General features: G+C 42.4%; 1 protein-coding gene across 5 annotated transcripts in view; it reads right to left on the bottom strand.

Annotated features, from left to right (window-relative positions):
* AMOT (angiomotin) overlaps positions 1-22,057 on the bottom strand; it is an 83,185-nt gene that overhangs the window by 6,341 nt on the left and 54,787 nt on the right. For all 5 annotated transcript variants that reach the window (XM_073361156.1, XM_073361157.1, XM_073361154.1 and 2 more), the window contains 5 exons: positions 21,442-21,587; positions 6,650-6,799; positions 3,893-4,083; positions 1,233-1,355; positions 265-497 (listed from right to left, as the gene is read on the bottom strand). In XM_073361156.1, the coding sequence (XP_073217257.1) occupies positions 265-497; positions 1,233-1,355; positions 3,893-4,083; positions 6,650-6,799; positions 21,442-21,587 (843 nt within the window). The remainder of the gene's footprint in view (positions 1-264; positions 498-1,232; positions 1,356-3,892; positions 4,084-6,649; positions 6,800-21,441; positions 21,588-22,057) is intronic.

Here is a 22,057-nt window from a genome sequence, read left to right as displayed (position 1 = left end):
TTCCCATTTTCAGCAATGGGAGAAGGTTTGGGCCCCAAGCCATTTACAGAAAAAATAACTAATAACTTGGACTAACTACAACACATTTTCTCCAAATAAAGGCTGTGAGCCCTTCAGGCCAGTGACCATATCTTTGTATCTGTTTGTGGCGGACCTAGCACCCTCAGTCAGGACATCGTCCTTCCATTGCTTGCACTGCCCCGAGTGGTTTTAGACTGCGCTCCCTTAACATAACTAACCATGCTTTTGTTAGGATTACGTTACCTAAACTGCCCTTCCAGCTTTTGTCCTCCCTCTTCTCTTCCAATATGGGAGTGCTGCTCAGTGTTGAAGAGTGGGACAGCAAGCCTGATCCAGCGTTAGAAATTGACATCAGGGACTTAGCTGGTCTCATTGAAGATAGCTGATCCGTCTTACTGGTCTCTTTCCGGGAGCGCTGCTGGAGGACTTTAATCATGGCATCCTTTTCAATGATCTGAGCATGGAGAGTCTTTATCCTAAGAGGATAACAAAAAGAACAGTATCTTCAGGCTGATGCTTCAAAGTCCACTGTGTTCTCGTAACTATCCCTTGCTTTTTAGGCATTCGGGGAATTAGTGCAGCTCTTTGTTAAAGAGAATGCAACTGAGCTAACTAACTTGAATAATGGGTGCTCACTGGCCCATCGTGGCATAGGGCCAGATCATGGACAAGACATTTTACACTTGAGAGATTTTCACTGAGCTCCCCACCTCAGGCTACTGGACACAACAACTGCAGCATCAGTTTGAGATCCAAGAGCTATGGCCAGAAAGCGAAGGGATAAGGAAGAGGAGGAATTAATGCTCTTCAGCAAATCTGCACTGTGCCAAACACCAAGACAAACACCCCCATGGAACCGCACTGTTAAGACATGATCCAAATTTACCTGAGCGTGGTGTTAGAAGCACACGTCTGTATGAAGGTGGTGAAGAGGAACAAGAAGAGCAGACAAATATGGACAGAACATTAAAAAAATAAATAGAATCAAGAGTCTGAGGGGCATTTTACTTATGAATCCAAACCATACCAACAGTGAAAGAAAATGCAATTGTTTTGTTCAACCAAGTGAACACAACCTGGTATCTCTCATTTTTCATTGCTATAAGTGAGGCTACCAATACCCCGACACGATGATTCCCAATAGCCTGCCCCAGCCATCAACTTAAAATTACAATGCGAAAGAAGCTGTCTGAAAACAAACTGTATTTTACCTGCCCTCCATGTCAAGACACCGCCTATTGGCCATCAGGATCTCCTCTTCTTCCTTCTGAATGCGAGCTTCCAAAGAGGTGTCGTAGCTAGCATTAGGTGAGTGGCTGATCACAGTTGTGTCCCTGAGAATGAGCAGTATAGCAGATAAAGGACCATAGGAATGCACTGTCCTCATCCCAACAGCACACAATGATCTCTCAAAACTATTTAACAAAGATATCCACTTCTTTGAGTAAAGGCTTGTTCAAGGTCTCCATTTCTGGCTATGGATCTCAAACCAGGAAAACCCATCTCCCAGCACTAAAGAAACAATACAGATGCCTTAAGTCACTAAAAACAAGGGCCTACTCTACACACAGTCCTGCTCATCTAAAGGTGTGTTTCTAAACGGATTTAGTTAAACCCAGGCAAGTTTGTGTGTAGTCCAGGACAAGGATGTAGGGAAAATGGCACCCCAGGATGAGAGGCTAGACACATATATTCTCTTTTAAGCTAGAATATAGTGAATTTGTGTCTGATGATTTTAGATATATAGTCCTCTCTCCTACAGGCTAGTGCTCAAATATTCTGGGTACTGGTTGGATATGGAGTATAAACAGCTCTCTTTCACTTTAACTTCTACACAACACACTTAGGGTTCCCCATTGCAGTGGTTCTCAACCTGTTTACCATTAGTGTGTACCAATACTACCTGTATGGCCCTTAGGAGGTCACACGGGCCACAGCTCTGTGCTAACTGGGCCACAGGTTGAGAACCACTGTCCCATTGCAATCTTTGCATAGTCTACTAAACACATACCAAGCATTTAATGCTGCTATACCCTTACATTTCAGATAGATTTCTTTTTAACATGTCCTAGGAAGACCAGCCTGCCATTTAGGTTAAAAACACCACACACCAAACACTCAGGCTCAGATTTTCGAAATCAGTTAGGGGATACAGACACCAAATAGGAACTGGACATCCAAACCCCTTAGGTGGTTTTGAGAGTCTCAGCCCAAATGTTACAGTAGGATGAGAAGAGAGTTTATGTTATTATTCTGTAGCATCCCATATTTTAAACAATGCGATGCAGGCTAATAAAACTAATACAGCAATATTACAACCCTTGTTCACTTCAATACCAGTCATCATGCTATGCCATTATACCACCATGTGGGTCCTAACAATTAGAAGGCCCCATACAACATAAATGCACATTCAAATAACATTAAGACTGCAGCAACCTGAGACAGGATGAGAGCTACCAAATCATTATAATGTGCCAATTTTACTTCCCATGGCTGGCAGGGTTAAGAGTGGAGCGGCCAGCATACCTCTCACTCTGCCAAGGCACGAACAGGGGATGCAGTGAATGGCAAAACCCCAAAATAAGGAACACAAAGACTATTCAGACAGGAAGCTTAAAAATGGTGTCGCCTTGAAATGAGGAACATTTGGGAGGAATGGTGGCCAATCTTAACTTGGAATTAACTTTCTGACTGTCAGATGCTAGGGAAGTACTAGATCTGTCTCTTTTAAGGACCAGCAGTTGGAAGGAAACAGGAAACTAAAGTCTGGAGATGGGAGCTTTCCTGACTCTGGAAACCTTCCTTGCTTGTTTACTTAAATACAACATCAACTGGCTTAATGTGTCCTCTCCCCATATGTGACAACCAACGGACCACACTCCTACTTATCAGCGTGGACTGAAAATATAACATGTCCCCTGGACACACATTAAAGAAGCCATTTAGAGAATCTCAGGGAAGCTGGAAAACAGTGCACAAGAAGCATTAATACCTTGAGGTAACAGGCTGCTTCTGGAGTGAGAGAAGATAACCCTTTAAATGCTAATGCAGCAAACACTGCAGCTCTCCTCGCTGATTTTTATAATGATCCTGCAATAAGTTACGAACCTAGGCAAAAGTACCAAAGTTGCAACATCTGCACTTGAATCTGGTTTACAAAATGGACTAAAATAAAGCCCTCTGTCAGGAGGCAGGCACCAGTTAGCAATAAAATCACATGTAAGCACCGCCCAATTGCACTCCATTAGCAGCACTTGCTCACCAGCTAACTGAAGCCTATTGACAGCAAGTATTTCTGGATAGTCGTCTTGGAATCTAAGCTGGATACCAAATTTCAGACACCATTCCCTCCCTGCCCCCACAAACGATGCCATCTTATGCAGCCAAATGCTTTAAGCGGAATTTCTGTGTATGTGTTTTTGGTTAACAGCCATATTGTGGACAATACCACAAAGTAGTTTGCAAAAATAGTCTGGTGAACAAATGTGGCATTCAGGCCAAATGTGAATCACCACGCTTCCCAGATCTTACGTGACGGCAGCAAGGACAGATTCTTGTAAATCTTTTTCTACTCTACCATCTATTTTTGAATCAACAGCTTCCAGGAGCCATTCAGATGAATACTTGTATGAAAAACACAGTTCTTTCATTTGAGGAAACAGTCCCTTCAAAGTTTCTAAATGCTGGCAACTATGCAGAAATCCCAGTGAAAGCAGCCAAGCTCTACCTCCATTCCAGGAGTTTTAGCTGATGATGTGTGCAGGGCAAGGGGAGGTGTCATGGAAAAGTGAGACTCAGGGTAACATTCGTTGGTAGGAAATATGACATTCTACTGGAAAAATACCCTGCTATGAATAGTCTCATTTACCTCTGAGCAGCCACCGTAGCTGCTGCATCCAAAGCAAACTGTCTCATCACACTCTCCTCTAGGTACTTCTGTTCCCATTTAGTCATGTCGGCTTCCAGGGCAAGAATTCTCTCCTCCTTCTCCCGCAGGAGTTCCATAAGTGCTGTGGCGTTGTACTCCGAGGCACTGGCAGTCTGAGATGTACCTTGACGCTGATTTTCAAAAGAACAAAATGCATCAGAATAGATTTGGAAGACCCTGTTCTCACACGGGGGATGAAGAGGCCGGGTTAGTTATCAGCTTAATGGAGCAATCGTTGGGCAGAATTCTATGGCCTGCGTTATGCAGGAGGTCAGACCAGATGATCGTAATGGTCCCTTCAAGCTTTAAAATTCATAAATCACCAGCTGGGGCAAATCAGCTGAGCTCCACTGAAGCCATTGAAGATATGCTGATTTACCCCAGCTGAGAATCTGCCCCATGAATAATTCTGTTCATGAACACCGTGACCCAATTAATATTAGATAATACCCACACACCTACCACCACTACTCTCTCTCTCTATATATATATATCTATATTCTGGAAAGCTGTATCTTGTTACTCAGATGTGGTGATTAAAGCCCATCTACACAGCCAAAATAATAGGGGTCCCAATTCCAATATCACTCCAGTTTTACACTAAAGTAAGTAATGCCTCTACCTTAAATGGAGTTGCACCAGAGTAAGCAAGATTTGAATCAGGCTAAAAGAGTTTAACAATGATTGGTAATGTTGTGCCACACTGAGTTATGAACAAGCGATGTGGATAAAGACCCAGCCACATCATAACCAGGTGAAAAAAATGCTTTTGCCTTGTATTGAGATTTCCAACACAGCTCCAATCACAAGATGCAGCATGTGACATCATTCACTTATTACAATAAGGAATATAATTAGTTAGAAAAGCAAGCTTTGTTTATAATGAAAAGATGGAAAGTGTCTGGCACAATGACAAAAAGCCACTAGAGGCAAGGGAACTAGAACTAGGAGAAGACAATGTATGAGACCCCTTGTAATTTTTGCAAAATGAATCCCGGGTATTAGAAAAGGGGCTGAGATTAGACATTGTCACATATAAAGTGGGATCACATGCTATACTTGGGAACTGAGGGGGGGAAGTAATTAAACTCTAAGAGGAGGTTTGGAACATAGATACATTTATTCCATTTGGAGCCAATAAGCCAAAGAGAGGCATACTGGAAAATACAAAAAGATGTTTGAGATTTTCTATGCTAAAAGCTCAAAGAATAATATTAAACAGGAAAGTATTATAAGGAGACTTTTCTGGGAGTGCAAGACCTTGTGCCCAGAAAGTTAGTTATGAAAAGCTCATTTATAAGAGAAGGAATCAAACAGACAGACAATCTAATATGTGTGACTCAGGGTTCAGATTATTTTACATTTTCTGTTTCCTTAAGATGAACCATGGTTTAAAGCAAAAATCTTGTTACGTCCACTTACAAGTTGTTGGTTTTAAATAACCTTGTAATTTGAACACTGCAAATAATTCTCAAATTATGTCAATTCGATATATTTTCTGTATTAGATAGGAAGAATTTTTAAATAACATTTATATCTAAACCCATTATAGAATGTGTTAAATCTGGTCTTCTTCCAAGACAGTTTCATTAATAATATAACTTATTTCTTCCTTCGTATACTTAAGTTTTTGTTTAAATTTTTTTTTATTAATCCTATCATTAGAGTTAATCACATAATATCATATCATTTCTAGTAAAAAAATGGAAGTAGTTTACCATTTAATTTACTGTCTATTATATTGTGGCATATGTTTCAGTCAATTGGATTTTTAGCTGTAATCTGAGACAGCCCCCAGTGTCCCCAAAAAACAGTTAACTGCAGACTATCATATTGTCGTAATTCTTCTCCCTCACTTATGGCATATCTGCATTTGCATTGTTAGTCCTGTTTTACCTTGTGTTAATTAAATAATTGTTAATTCTAGAGCAAATGTTTGTTCTAGGGTTTAAACATTTGTTCCTAGTCACATTTAACTCTATGTTGCAGTTTAGGGCTAAACACAACGAGGAACAAATATCTGTATCCTACTTACACCAGAATTTACAATCACATTAATTAACGTGTGTTAACATGGGGTCAAACAGGACTCAGAATTCAAATTCAATTCATACTGTCCCCAGAAAAAATGTTTTCCTTTCATCCCATTGTAAAAATGGGCTCAATACAAATTGTTAGAGCATATTATATATTAGTGGTTACAAATTTCCATCAACAGCATTTATGTTATCAGGCTTCAAAAGCCTTCCAAAGAGCTTCTGTCTTCAGGCCAATGTTTGAGCCTGTGTGAACAGATGTGACCACCTAACATATCTTGACAGGAATGGGGATGTGTGTGTCAGGGGTGTCTTAAAAATTAAAGACAAATTACAAATTAAAATGCAAAGCAGGAGTCATTAAAAGTCCAAAACAATTTCGAGATATATGCCTGCAGCCTCCCAGATGAGGAATCAGCTATTATTTTTAATTTTAAAACGTTGGGATAGAATTTAAAGGTTTATTCAGTTGAGTGAAACCAATACCAACCCAGCAAGGTAATGGCAACATTTTGCAAAAGAATATTTTTGCTATAGTTCTATACAAAAGAGGGGAAAGATCATGCTCTGCTGCATGTTTTGTGCATGTTTAGACAGGAAAACCTTACTAGGAATATACTGGCATGAAAAACTGCTCAGTACATGGACTAATCCAGGTTACCTGCTGCATCCGGAGAGACTCCAGTTCTCTCTCCAGGCGAGTTCGGAGCCGGTGCTCCAACTGTTCTCGCTTCTCGCAGGCTGCCTGCAGTTGAACCAGTGCCTGCTGCATCTTCTCCACCTTCTCCACATAAACCTGCTTCTTTTTCAGCTGAAACAAGAGAGGACAATGATAATAACTTTAGTTCCCACCTGCTCCCCGTTCTTCTTTCCTCTTCTCTCATTCCCAGTCACAGTTAGGCCCAATCTAGGTACCCATATGCCCTCCCCACCCCATTGCCTTAGTATCTGAACATTCACAAGCATTAATGAATATATCCTCACAACCTCCCTGTGAGGCAGGAAAGGATTATCTCCATTTTACAGATGGGGATCTGAGGCACAGACAGGATAAGTGATTTGCCCAAGTCACACCGGCAGTTTGTGTCAGAGCCAGGAATTACAGCTTGTCAAAAAATGCAGAGAAAGTTTTGAAAACATAAAAGGTTTTGACCAGCTCTACAAAGAATTACACACAGAACTCCTGCGCGCCAATCTGAGGCCATAACCATAAGACCATGAAGAGCACCAAAATAACATTATAACCAGATTAAGGACTTGTATTCTGTCCACACTGCAGACAGAATAGTGCTAGCAACAACTGTGCATGGTTCTAGGCATTGTTCCAGAGGCCAGAGTGACCTAGGAATTCCCACTCTATTCTTCTCTCTCACTGCCCCCGAAGACTTATGCTAGCCAAACCACATTAACCTATCAAAATTATCAGGCTGGGAGACCTATTTATGAAACATTAGGGCCCCAGCAGGATTAAAACACAGTCCAGACTTGTATGATTTTGTAACCTCAATTTGGTGCTATCTACACAAGCAAGTCCAATCTGTGTTATCTGGATCCTGGTACTACCAGATCACAGCAGACTCCCCCAGTATGGTAGTGTTCACAGTAATGAGATGTTAAAGATGACCTTGGGGAATCACGCTATGGCAGAGGTGGGCAAACTACGGCCCGCGGGCTACATCCAGCATGCGGGACCATCCTGCCCAGCCCCTGAGCTCCCAGCTGGGGAGGCTAGCTCCCGGCCCCACCCCCACAGCCTCAGCTCGCCACGCCGCCAGCGCTCTGGCCCGCCACTCCAGTGTGGTGGCGTGGCTGGCTCCAGCCGGGAAGCACGGCTGCAAGCTCTGAGTGGCATGGTAAGCACATGGGGAGCGGGGGGATTGGATAAGGGGCAGGGAGTCCTGGGGGGCAGTTAGGGGACAGGGGGAGGTTGGATGGGGCAAAGGTTCGGGGGGGGGGCGGTCAGGGGACAGGGAGCAGGCAGGGATTGGATAGATGTGGGAGTCCTGGGGGGCCTGTCAGGGGTCGGGGGTGTGGATAGGGGTCAGGGGGGTTGGATTGGGGGTGGGGCCCTGGAGGGCGGTTAGGGGTGGGGAGGTCCCAGGAGGGGGCGATCAGGGGACAAGGAACGGGGGGGGGGAGTGGTTGGGAAGTGGGAAGGGAGGGGGGGGGGCAGGCTGTTTGGGGAGGCACAGCCTTGCCTAACCCGCCCTCCATACAGTTTCGCAGTCCCGATGTGGGCCTCGGGCCAAAAAGTTTGCCCACCCCTGCACATTTAAAGACCATACTATAAACACACCCAAGAGCCATGCTAGAATATGCTTTGGCCTTTCTCATATGGAGAGGCCCAAACCACGTGTTATCCATGTTAAGGAACCATGGCCCAACTCTGTTTGAAGGGTTTAAACGCAGTGGATACTGCAGTCCAAATGAGGCCTACAACACAGCTATAAAGATGGTTGCCAGAGGAGAAAAATACGAACAACTGTTGTTAGCTAGGTTTGGGCTTCAAGTGCTGGGCAGGGCCCTAGGTGATGACAACCCGCTGACTACCCTTGGGTGAATTCTGCGCCGCAGCAGAAAAATGCCCCCTCTACACCACTACCCCCCCGCAGATTCTCTTTGTTTCCTTGCAGAAAATGGTTTCTGTGGGGAAGAAAAGAGAAGCTGCACCAGTGCTCACTCACCTCTCTTCCTCCCCCCCCCCCCCCCCACCAGCTCAGATGCATTTGTTCAGGCAGCCAGGGGAGAGAGAAATCACTGGGGCAAAGGGGGTGGGGGATCTCGGAATTAGTCCTAGTAGTTTCCTCCCGCCCTTCCTTCCCTGCACAGAACAACCAGGGCTGGGTTAGATCAACCCCCAGAAACTTCCCCTGGCTGCAGGAAGCTCTGCACCGTCTGGGTGCGGGGGGGAGGCTGAGCAGTGGTGGTGGGGTTTGGACAGGGGGGGTCCCAGATGCACAGGGGTTGGGCAGACAGCAGAACAACTCGCTGTACAGTGACCCTTCCACCCACCCGTGCATCCCTTTCCTTCTCTGTACCCAGAACCCCACTCCGAGTCCCTGTGCGTACAGATTCACCCCCGCACCCAAACTGTGCCACACAGAACCCTGGTACTCGGAATTCTATGCCAAACAATTAAAAATTTTAAAATTCTGCAAAGTTCTGCATATTTTATTTGTCAAAATAGCACAATATAATCAGACCATTTTCAATTATTTTGGTAATTTATTTCAAAATACTTGTCAGCAAATAATTGAAAATGATGTGATTAAATTGTATTATTTTATCAAATAAATACGCAGAATTTTAAAATATTGTGGGCAGAATTTTTAATTGTTGGCACAGAATTCCCTCAGCGTAACTGACACAATAATGGCTGAAGAAGGCAGTACTCCCTGGGAGACTCAGAGCCCAATTTGCAGGGGACACTGTTGCAAAATTTAGACTCTCTTGATTTCCCTATGTCATCCCTCAAAAAATTCTCATCATATGCTCCTCAGTCCCTCTGCATCAAGCCACTATAGATGGTGCTTAATTTGTAATGAAAGAGGTGCTGGGGCTCAAGCAATTTTTTTACTTTCGTAACTGATGTGACAAGCCTAGAGGTGCTGCGGCTCAGCCCTGGCAAGCGCTGGCACAAATTAAGTACTGACTATCAAGAACCCAGTGTGAGTAGTACAGTAGGTAAGCTGCAGACAGCAACATCTTATTTTCCACCAGTCCCAAGTCTGATATCATTTATTCTCAAACTCAGCAGACACCTAATCTCACAGCATGATGCCGTGCTGCTGCCCTAAAGGATTTTCCAGAGACTGGTATTTTATTATAAAGGTATGATAAACAATGAGTAACCCAACCAAAGATTTCCCAAACAGGGCAGGTACAGTAAGTAGGTATTTTTACCTCTCGATTGCTCAAGATTTCAAATGTATTTGAATCAGGAGATGCAAGAACATGTTAATGCAATTTTACATTAAACTCTTGCTATTGAAAACAATGATTTAAAAAAATGATGATATGAAGATTGAAATTGTTGGATGAATAGCTCTAAGTGCTTTACAAGGATTAAACTAACCCTTTTAATTCCCCAGTAAGGTGGATATTACTGTACCAGTTTTACAGTTGAGTTAATGGAGGCTCAGAGCAGTTAAGTGACTGCCAAAACTCATATGCAGTGCGTTAGCAGCAGAGCCAAGAACAGAACCCAGGAGTTTCTGGTTCTGAGTCCTTGTTTTTGCACAGGGGTCACACTTTCTGTACAAATGCAGGGTACAACATGATAAAGTGCTTGGGAAAATGCAAAAACACAGTAATTCATGCAGGAAAATTAGCAATGATCTCTAACTCTCTAATGCATGAAATAAACCAAGGATCTTGGTTCTCCCAGTGCTATCCAATGAGTTACTATATTTCCAAAATTTTGTAAAGCACAATTTTTTTAAAAAAAGCAGCCAATCACCTGCTAAAAGAAAATACATTTACTAGTTTTATAATTAAATAAATGTGAGAATGTGTGTGGATTAAGTTTTTGGCCTACAGTCAACAAATACCAAGAGCCCAGCCAAAAAAAGAATTAGGCCACAGAAATTCAACTGAAATGTTCACTTTGAAAATACTCCCAGCAGCCGAACCTGCAGGTGAAATGTTGTAACACAAGTGATTGCCCAACATATTAGCACTGCCCGCACATGTTTAACTAATGTACCAAACCTAAAGTACAGGCATGGCTTGTTCAGTGGCTTTTCGTAAAGTCAGATTTCTTTTTCTTTAAAAGAAACCGGAGTTATCCTTTCCATGTCAAGCAGCATTAGGTACATAAAAAAATAAGTTTAAAAGGGGCTTTAGTACAGAAACACTTGAACTCATCTTTGTTCAACGAAATTAAAAGATGGGTAAATTTTAACATCCCTTTGGCTACATCTTCACTGCAAGCCCCTTGTGCTGAGGTAGGACCACTTACACCTAGACCATCCCTGACGGGTGTTTGTCCAACCTCTTCTTAAAAATCTCCAATCATGGGGATTCCCAAACCTTCCTTGGAACCCTGTTCCTGATCTTAAATACCCTTATAGTTAAAATCTCTTTCCTACTATCTAACCTAAATCTCCCTTGCTGGAGATTAAGCCCATTACTTCTTGTCCTACCTTCAGTGAACATGGAGAGTAATTGATCACAGTCCTCTTTATAACAGCCTTTAACATATCTGAAGACTGTTATCAGGTCCCCTCCTCAGTTGTCTTTTCTCAAGACTAAACATACCCTGGTTTTTTTTAATCTTTCCTCATAAGTCAAGTTTTCTAAAAAATTTTTTGTCATTTTTGTTGCTCTCCTCTGGACTCTCTCCAATTTGTCCACATCTTTCCTAAAGAGTGGCACTCAAAATTGAACACCGTACTCTAGCTGAGGCCTCACCAGTGCTGAGTAGAGCAGGGTAATTACCTCCCGTGTCTAAAGGCTTGTCTACATTACCTGCTGGATCGACAGGTAGCAATCAATCCAGCGGGGATCGATTTATCGCATCTAGTCTAGATGTGATAAATCGACCGCCAAGCACTCTCCAGTACTCCACCAGGGCGAGAGGCCAGGCGGAGTCGACGAGGGAGTGTCAGCCGTCAACTTACCTAAGTGAAGACACCGGGGTAAGTAGATCTAAGTACGTCAACTTCAGCTACTTTATTCACATAGCTGAAGTTGCGTAACTTAGATCGATCTCCCCACCCCACCCCACCCCACCCCACCCCCCTGGGTAGACCAGGCCTTACATACAACACTCCTGTTAACACACCCCAGAATGTTATTAGTCTTTTTTGCAACTGCATCGCACTGTGGACTCCCATTCAATTTGTGATCCACTACAGCCCCCAGATCCTTTTCAGCAGTACTTCCACCTAGCCAGTTATTCCCTATTTTGTAGCTGTGCATTTTATTTTTCCTTCCTAAGCGAAGTACTTTGCACTTGTCTTTATTTTTAATTCAGACCAATTCTCCAACTTGTTGAGGTTGTTCTGAATTTTAATCTGGTCTTCCAAAGTGCCTGTACCCAGGGTTCCTGGTGGGCTTGTACTCTGGCTGCTATCCCATGCTACTATGTCTACACAGCTATTGGTTACCCATGCTAGCTAGATTAAAGCTAGCATGAGTATCCTTGCCTGTGCTACAATCACACCTTAGATGCCTTTGAAAATTTGACTTCCCTAAAGTATCTCCACTACCTTATGCACGAGATACCATGTTACCTCTTGCAATTATTGTACTCAATCAACACACAGTATATTCTATATTCAAAGTTATACAATGAAGTGGTATTTTTCCCATCTCTGACTTCTTCGCTACTATGACTATCAGCTTGGAGCAATAAACTGTGAACCTGGATTCATCCGCTGAAGTCTTATTGCAGAAGTTTAGTTCTATTTTATCTTCTGGATGGATTTGTCCTCAATATAAAAAGGCCCAGGAATATTGCAGCCAAGCACAGAGGGAATTTATTAACATAAATCAAGAATATGAGTATGTTTTCCTAAGACTGGAATTGGAAACAGCGTTTCTTGAACATTGCCAAAATGCTGCAGGCAAAAGAGAAAAAAAGAAAGCACCAAGCTGAGGCTTGTTCTTTGTTAACTGTCATGGTTCCCCCCAATAAGAAAACAAAACTGGCTGCTCCACGCTGATGGCCATAACAACATCTGCCAGTTGGAGAGACGGCAGCAGTGGATGCTCGAGTCCTTCTGTAACTGGCTTCTCAGTCAACAGGTGCTCCACTTAACAGCTCTCTCTTGCTCGTTTATGAAGATGTAGAGAGCAGTATCTGCCTCCCGTTCCTTCCCTTCCAGCAAGATCTGGAAACTCTTTTTAAGCAGCTGCAACTTTGGACCAGTAACACGCACAAGTCAAGAAGAGCCTGCAGAGAAGCACTGTACATTCAACGTGCCCTTTCCCATCACTAACAACCTGATGATTCAATTTCTTCTCCAAAAACTCCTGGCTTCTAGACTATTTCTTAACATTTTCCCCACAACCACTGAACTATAACTCCCAGATGCAAATTCTAACCAATTTGGATGCTTTGGTTGCTAGCTTCACTCTATTTCTTTGCATTATGATATGAATTTATCCAACGTAAATCCGTTTGTTCATCTTTGCTCTTAGCCTTGTATCAAATTAAGTTTAAATCCTGTGTGCTTCACTGTGATTTATTTGTAGAAAATAGATTGAGAACGATTTTTTTTAAACACGCAAACATAACAAAATGTCAGATTTTTCAATGATACAGATTTTTCAATGTAATCGGGTAATAAATTAATGTTCACATTACCAATAGTAACTCATCTTTTGGAGGGGGTGCTGTGAAGTTACAGAGTACTCTATCATATTAATAGTCTTCCATTAATATAGCACCTTTTAAAATTAAAAGATCCCAAAAGACTTCAACTATGCCCACTCAGGGCTGCGAGGCTGTTAGCTATTGCACAGCATCCCAGCACAACCATGCTGGGAGACACAAATTTTTCTACAGTACCTGGCGCAATTCTAACAGCACGGGGCTAGATACATACATACAAATCCTTTTAACTTCACTGCCTGGCTACTTTGCAAAGTTCATTTCCAGATACCTAGGGTGTCGTTTTAATTCTGTCAGACATTTTAATTGTTGCAACGACGTCAAATTTAACCGTTTAAAATAGATGCTATCATTTTTCCAGGAAGAATTCCAAAACAACACTCTCCCTTCTAAAACATTCCTCCTGAAGTCCTGCCACACAGTTTTACACAGATGTCTAAGCACGACATAATGGGTAATGGGAATAAATTGCACAAAATTAAAATCAGCCAGGGAAGTGCCCCAAAAAGATTCCTTGGTCTCCTGATCAAGTAGTTTTTTCATTCTTCTTTTACTGTGAAGACTGTTTCTGCAGTCAAGACATTTCTGGTAGGTTTCAGTGCAATAAAGAGCAGCAAGGCAGGCTAGGGATTCTAAGGCTACATTGTTCAAGAGAGTTCTGGCTGACCTGAGCAGTTCTTTGTTTCCAAGTTAGTCAGAATGATTTTATTGCTTAAAAACGACTGCACATTGAAATCCATGAACTGCAAGACTCCCAGCAAACAGAAATAAATCCATCTCTCTAAATACACAGGAATGAAATAATTAAACAAATAAATTCATGAGCTGTGGAGAGCAGGAACTAGCTCTTCACATGGGAACATACTTAAAACACCCACTTCCCAGAACAATGCAGAGAATTCCTTAGCAATTCCAGCCACCAGGCTACCTGAGGTATTCTTTGCCACAGAGAGCATTTGATCAGACATGCAGAACTACTGGTCCAAAAATCAGTTATAGCAAAGAACAATGTGTTCCCATCTAGAGATAGGCAGCTGAATATTATTAGAATTGCTCACTGAAAGAGACTGATTGGTAAAACTCCAAGAGCCGAACAAAAACAGTTCATCCATTTTATTAAGCGCTTTAGAGACAAATCCTGCAATATCCTCAAGGGCTCCAGAATCCTTGTAGTTAAACTAGTGCCATTCTGTGGGGCAAGGCAGCAGGGTGCGGAAAGACAGCGGAGGTCACACCCATCCAGTGAGGAGCCCAGCTCTGTCAGGGGCTTCAGGTGCAGGGAACAAAGGCAGTCAGGGCAGAAGACCCTTCCCTATACAGGTCCTTAGCTGCAAAGGGAGCACAGAGGCTGCTGCATCCTTCAGGCTGGAGTAGCCTCCATGGAGCAAATTCAGCCCAGAAAGCAATGACAGGAGAAAAGGGGGGAAATTCCTCCCCTTCAAAGAGATGTATAGCTCCAGATGAGTTACTCAGTGAGGATTTTTGGGAGAGGACATCCTGCGTAACCAGCAATGATTCAGAAACCCTCCCAGCCATTATCCTCTTTGTTTTGGATAGCACTATGTCAGCATCTGCCTCCAACCCGCCGTTTCTGAGATCTTCAACATATTTTTTAAAATCTTTCCAGTGTGTTGTGATTCTATAATGGATTGATCCTAAAGCTGAATCAGTTCAGATGCAGCTGAAAATGTATTTCCCCACATGAATTTGCTCACTATTTCCGAAACATACTAAGAAAAGAGCGCAAGCACATTTAACCCATATATAACGTATGTAACTCTCTCTCTCTGCTGTTGGACTATATTCCTGTAAGATTCTTGTGAACCCTCAGTTTGACTGAATTCAGTTCCAGTTAAGATGCCACTGGCCTCAGCAAGAGCTCATGCTGAAGCAATTTGGTAATACTATCCTCTTACTAGGGAGTAGGGTTTGCTGCATGGGAAGGTCATAATATTGTCTCTCCATTTGTTTGGGTTAAAGCCTCAAAGCCACCTCTGGAAAATTACTAACAGGCAGAAACAGAGTTGGAAATGCAGCAGTAAAAAAGCCATTTCTGCATCATTACAGAACGACAGGTCATTAAAGACATGCACACACTACTTAGGGGGAAAAAATGTAAAAGCACCTTTCTCTCCTCCCATTGCCATACACACATGCATGAACAAGGTTTGCAAATAAAGTATTTCCTTTAAAAATGATTGTTATGAATGACATCTTGGATACAGCATATAAGATACAGTAGACACCATTAAGAAGTCAACATTTCAACATCTGCCCACAGATAAACCTCAGAGTGTAACCAGAAATATCACATTATTCCCTTACACTGTAGATAAACCAGGAAAACCTGTGCTATCCTAGCTCTGGTAGCTGGTTTATGTTCACATTGTATGGCTGTAACGTCTTATGTCTTCTAGAAGCTTCCTTTGTAAAGAATATTTCCTTCAAAATTTGTTTCCAGGGTTTTTCCCAATGTGCTTTATAAATTTGGGAGGAGGTTGTTTTCCTTTACATTGTGAGTTGCACGTGTGTTATCTACTAATCTGTACTTTTAGTGGCAATTGCTTTACTTTGGGACTGTTGTATCTGGACCGCTCAGGCTCTGTTCTGTGGTGGAACCAAGAGAATGAAAGTTATACTCCGATAAAGTTGCATTTTGGGAGGAAATGTGGCAGCTTGGTTGAAGTTTGGCCCTCCATCAAGAGAATGTTAAGAGTCGACTGGCTTAAGGAGAAATTGAGTTTAAAATCATCTTTTCTAAAAGCAGTGCTGATGACCCTTTCCTCCATTATCACCAGCTGTGGCTGGGTACTGCAGTAGGCACCTCTGACAAATTCCTGTTGCCATACTGAAAGCCTGGTACGCAGAGTCAATGGGTCTGGTCACTATGGCCAGTTCTGCAGATTCTGCAACTCTGTTAACATTAACTTAGCCAGATTAGTATATGCTACCTATAGTGTCTTGCCCACAGTAGACTCTTAAAACCTGTTGTTAGCATGTAACCCAACACATGCTAATAATGCAATTTTAAATCCTAGTCCAGACAAGGCCTATATTGGAACACATCCTAGACCCCTAGCATCTTCCTGCATACTGTACACCAAAACCACTCAAACCTTTGCAATGCAATTGAGGACAGAATGGCAATCCATTCTCCAAAACTACTGACTCCTACAATGGGGGCTGAAGAAAAGTCTCCTTTAGTTGCCAGAAGTATTCAGTCCATAGTACACAGTTAACCAGTTGGGACTGCAAGATATTTTACAGCCAGCATGTATTTTAGTTCTGGTATGTAGAATTCATGTAAACTATGTTTTAGTTATGTAAACAATCAGGGTTTTTCACTGAGGAGGAAAAGGCTAAATATTGCCCGAGAAATGGATTTGGTATGACACTGTAATCACTCAGTTGTTACTGTGAAACTGTGGCACTTAGTAATGAGGCCTAAAGTAGAAGGGAGAAGGAAACTGACTAGAAATATATTACCGAACTTTATATAAAAATGTTGCCCCTACATATGCGGCATACATGAAGCCAACTCATGCTAATGCTAAAATACTTGCACTTCAATAACACCTTTTAACTCAAAGAACTTTAAACCACTCAGGCCCACAACACTTCTATGAGATGGGCAAGTATTACACCCTACTTTGCTCAAATGAGAAATAGATGCGATAGGGGAAATTTAAGTACTTGGCCCAAGGTCACACAAAGTCAGTGTTACAGCTAACAGCAGAACCCAGGAGTCCAGGCACCTGCTCCAATTTCTACACCAAATTGTCTCCCAGTCTGACCTACACTGTGCATTCCTGACGTGCTAGAAAAAATGATAACCCTATACAGCATAGCAATGGTTAACAATTCCCTCAGCAGCCTCTTAGGCCACGTCTACACTACCCGCCGGATCGGCGGGTAGTGATCGATCTGTCAGGGATCTATTTATCGTATCTAGTGTAGACGCAATAAATCGATCCCCGATCGCTCTGCCGTCGACTCCAGAACTCCACCAGGGCGAGAGGCGGAAGCGGAGTCGAAGGGGAGTGGCGGCTGTCGATCCTGCGCCGCGAGGACATGAAGTGATTCTAAGTCGATCTAAGATACGCAACTTCAGCTACAAGAATAGCGTAGCTGAAGTCGACGTATCTTAGATCGATCCCCCTCCCCCAGTGTAGACCAGGCCTTAGACACTCATTCAAGCAAAGGAAAAAACTAGACTAACTGGCATATGCCAGCTATTCCGCAGCCAGCCCATTCTTCTTTAAATTCAATGTCTCAAAAAAGCCAGCAATTTTTCCCATGATCCCAGAGGCAGCCACCAAAATAGCTGTCCTCTTGATCAGCCTGAGCCAACAGTGAGGAAGAAGATTCATTGGCCTGGATTGTTGGCATTAGCACCAGCCATTTCCTTAACTACATTAAGTAAATTATCTCCTTAATGAGACTGCTATGGCCACAGGAAAACAGAGAAGTTCTTTGATTGGGAGTTTAACAAGCGTTTACTAATTTGCACCTACAGCCTACACAAGACACATTTTGCTGCAAACTATGAGCCAGGTTTCCAAAGAGCTCAGCTCCCATTCAGACACCTCAATGAAGGGGACAGAATTTCAAGTGTTCTGCACCCAGCAGCTCCCACTGGTTCTCTGTGGGAGCTGAACTCATTTCAAAACTTGCCCTTGTGGGTCAACTGGTCTTCCCTTACCCCGACTGCTAAGCAGGAGTCCCCACTGAAATCAATGAGGTACGATATGGAGGCAACAGCAGCAGGATGTGATCCGATTTCTCCCAGATACATTAAGTAGTAACATTTTATTTTAAATGCACATTAAATAAAAGCATAGTCCTTAACTACCAATGAGATGAGGGCCTTTTAAATACCTAAGATAAACATACAGAAAGATGGAGTTCTGTTTTTTTCTCCTTGGGTTACTTATCTTGTTATATACATGCCCCTGGCCTACTGCATGTTGAGAAACATAAGGGCAGGGCTTTAGTCAGGCCTGCGTCTCATACATAGCAGTGCAGAGGTACCGCTGGCTCAGTTGTAGGCGAGCATCAGGAGGAGGGAAAGCCACAGTTCACATTACTGCTTCAAGCGGCTACTCAGCTCCTCCCTCAAGATCTTACCAAGGCCCTCTGGCAGAGGGAGGACAATGAAACCCTCATTATTTCTGAAGTGAAAAAAAATATGGATGATAAACACCACCTGAAATAATTTTGAAATCACAGATAAGAAGTTAAGGGCAAACACTATATGATACACACAGACATATACTGGGTACTGTAGACATATTTGCTTTGAGTTCCTTTAAGTATCCGTGATCATACCCCTACTATTGCCCAGAAATAAACCAACTTCATCTAATTTTAATTTCAGTTGCACCTTATTTTAAACTTTTATTTAAAGAAACATTTAATCTACTATTAACAATGCAGGAAAATACTCTGTGAGCGTCCCTTTCTCCTACTCTAGCAGCCTCCACAATGAGTTTGGAGAACTCCAAGGAGGCTGCTTTCTCAGTATTAATAGTTCTTTTATATAACCCTTTCACCCTGCCACCAAGTTCTTAGAATACAGAATATTAATTAAGACTCAGAACATTCCGATGAAGTAGGCAAGTAGTTTTATTCCCAGGTTTTAGAAGAGGAATATACAGGCTCAGAAAGTTAGCTGACTTGCTCAAGTCAGTGAGTCAGTAACAGAGCTGAGAAAAGAATCCCTTCATCCTGATTGTAAGTAAAATTTTTAAGTTCAGCGGCACATAGTTTCTAGCTCTGATATAAATTAGAATAAATTCTGTTTTTTAAAGGATCTGACAGATATCAGACAGGATGAGAATCTGCTGAGTAGGAAGCCAAAGAGGAAGAAAAAAAAACAACCAACCACACAATACAGGATGCAACAACCAGGGCCACTGCCAAGTGTTAACATAACTAACTCCACCCTCTTCTGCAGCACTAATTTGGAAATTCCTGACAATTATGGGAACTGCCTATTCGGGCAAAGCACGCAGGAATAAAAGAAATCATTGACAAATTGTTCAGATATCTTAGTCACTGTACACCACAGAATCATAGCCTGACATTTAGAGTCCTTTTCAAATTGTTACTCTAAGCACTGAGCTGTTTCCTGTGCCTTCTTTTGGAAACTTACTGAAAAAGCAAATCAAAGATTTGAGAAGCCCTCACAGTTTAGTGCCAATGAGGCAACAAATCCTTCATGATCCTAAGTATTTTAATGAAAAGTGATTTGGGAGAACTGCAAAGAGTGGTCATTTTTTCTCCATTCTCCCCATGCCTCCACTAAAGAGTGCAACCCTGACAGTTAATTTCTGCTCACTTGCTGAGAAGCTTCCGTATTTATCTGCAACAGGAAAGGTGGCACTTCCTGTGGGGCCTAGATTCAAGCAATGGCTGGATAAAAAACACCACAAACCTTCATACAGACTACACTATAGTGCATTTGACCTAAAAACAGGGATCATTAAGTATATCCCATATTTTATTTTTAAAAAATTAATCTATTGGCAGAATATTTATAAGACTGCAGCATACCACAAATCTCTTACTAATACAAGATGGCTTTTTAGAAATACAACATGTGCATGTTTATCTATTACTAATCTGCTGTCATTCAGATGCTACAATGATGGAAGCAGCGTCAGCACCCTCTCTCATTTTAAAAGCCTTCACCTGACAACTCTTTACTCTCCTGAGCATACACAAGGCCCAATTCAGCCTGGGCATAAGCTGATGCAGCTCTTCTGAAGTCAATGGAGTTGTGTCAGCTGCAACAAGAGCTGAATTTGCCTCTTGGTCTTTAACAACCTCTCAGTCCTCCAGCTTCACGAAGTCCCCACCCCCTCTCGGGCCCACTTCCCTTGCTATCTTGAGGAGCAAAGCCAAGTCTCACAGCTGTGCACAGCACTATACCTGGGGCAGCTCAAATATTTGACAGCGTTGGTGTGACATTAGTGCTGGTGAAAGATGCTAAGTCAACAGTCCCTGAGCAGGAATTCCTCTGCTTATCTCCAGAACAAGCAGCAGCAGGGCCAGCTTTCCTCACACTGCCCCAGATGTGCAAGAACCCCTCATGTTTTCAGAGGGCAGTTCATACTCCATATCCAGTCAATCCTTAACTTCTCTAATTCGGTGTAAAGCTGAAGTTCCATTTCTCCAAATGACTCCACATCCACCTCTCTCTCTGCCCTCTTCTCCTCACACAACTCTAGAGTTTGCCAAAGTCTTTTCCCAGACATCCCACTTTGATTGCTTCAACTACTTGCATCTTCATACCTTCTGTCTCAGACATGTCAATCCTCTCCTTTAAGGAGAGTCTGAAAACCCTCCCATTCCACTGCATGACCACATAGCATGTGCATGGCTCCTGTTTATATTGTACTTTAGTCTGTAGCTCCTCAGGCTGGGGATTCTTTTGGCTGGCACACACACACAAACAACAAGGGGATGCACACTGACCAAGGAGCGGCATATAAATGGAATCGTAATGGTCTGCAAAGATTGCCATTTGCCAACCATCATGGGGTTTTTTGTGACACAGGCGTGTTTCCACTGGGAAACAGAATGTTGATTCTTTGCTTATTAAAAAAAAATTGTTAATTCAAATTATGCTTTTAAAACTGTTTTCCTTTATTAACTCCTCTTCAACTCCACCCAGTTCAATATGAGTAAGGAATACAAAGTGATCAGTGTAGCTCTGTACCAGAACACCACCAAAGCATTAGTGGACAACGGCATGAGAGGAGATTATTCACTATTAGTTAAAAGCCCACCCTGACCTGAGTTCCCCCAAAATTCTGGGGGTGTTTGGATTTGAGATTTCAGTTCAAGCCCATCTTTATCATTGATTAAAACAGGAGGAAAATGAAACATCGTTGCTCAAAGGATGAAAGCCCTTAATGGAAATACAGGCTTATGGCTTATATACACTCTGTTTTTGCACCAATTTAATTAACTGACACAAGCTAAACAGATAAACAGCTTTAAAGATAGCAGATTTCCTACCCAGTTTGTAAAAGGTAAATCACTGCCACATTCTCTTTCATTAACATGTACCTGGAGCTACCCCAATTTCTCTCTACCAGTGACCTTACCTCTTCCTCCAGTTTCACCACTTTGGCCTGAGCATTGTTTAAGGCCTGATCACGGATCTCAATGTGCCTTCGCTGATCCTCGTTGGTGGAGCGTGCAGCAGCTAGTTCTATCTCCAGTTTCTCCTTCTCCCTCTGCGTTTCTTTATCTACAGAAATAAAGTGGGAAATGTAAAATAGATAGAGCTTTCTTTGACAGACGACTAGGAGTGGGACATTCCCCTAATTCTACCAGTGATCAAGAACAAGGGGGTCTTTGCTGACAGCTGCTTGCTCTCCAAAGAATGGAAAGGGCCGACATCTCTCTCTATACAGAGGGATAGAGATAATAGATTGCTGAGAAAAATATGTTAAATTCGGTCATTTATCTTACCCTGATTAGATAGATGGCTAAGAGAATGCAGCACTTTTTATCTCTAGCTCACTGGTTTAAGATCAGAAAACAAGCTAACCTGGTAACATCACTGCTTGCTGGCTGGGTGATGGCAGGGGTGCAAAGGGGACCTGTCCAGCTTAGGGCCACAATGTAATGTTTGCTTTTGACACGCCCTATTCTGTGATGAGCACATTTTTAAATTAATCCATAAATACAGAAATATAAATAAAATACCATGACAGC

The sequence above is a fragment of the Lepidochelys kempii genome, chromosome 9 (assembly GCF_965140265.1).
Source record: "Lepidochelys kempii isolate rLepKem1 chromosome 9, rLepKem1.hap2, whole genome shotgun sequence".
NCBI lineage: Eukaryota > Metazoa > Chordata > Testudines > Cheloniidae > Lepidochelys > Lepidochelys kempii.
Note: the sequence above shows the minus strand (reverse complement) of the source record. Positions and strands in the feature narration are given on the sequence as shown.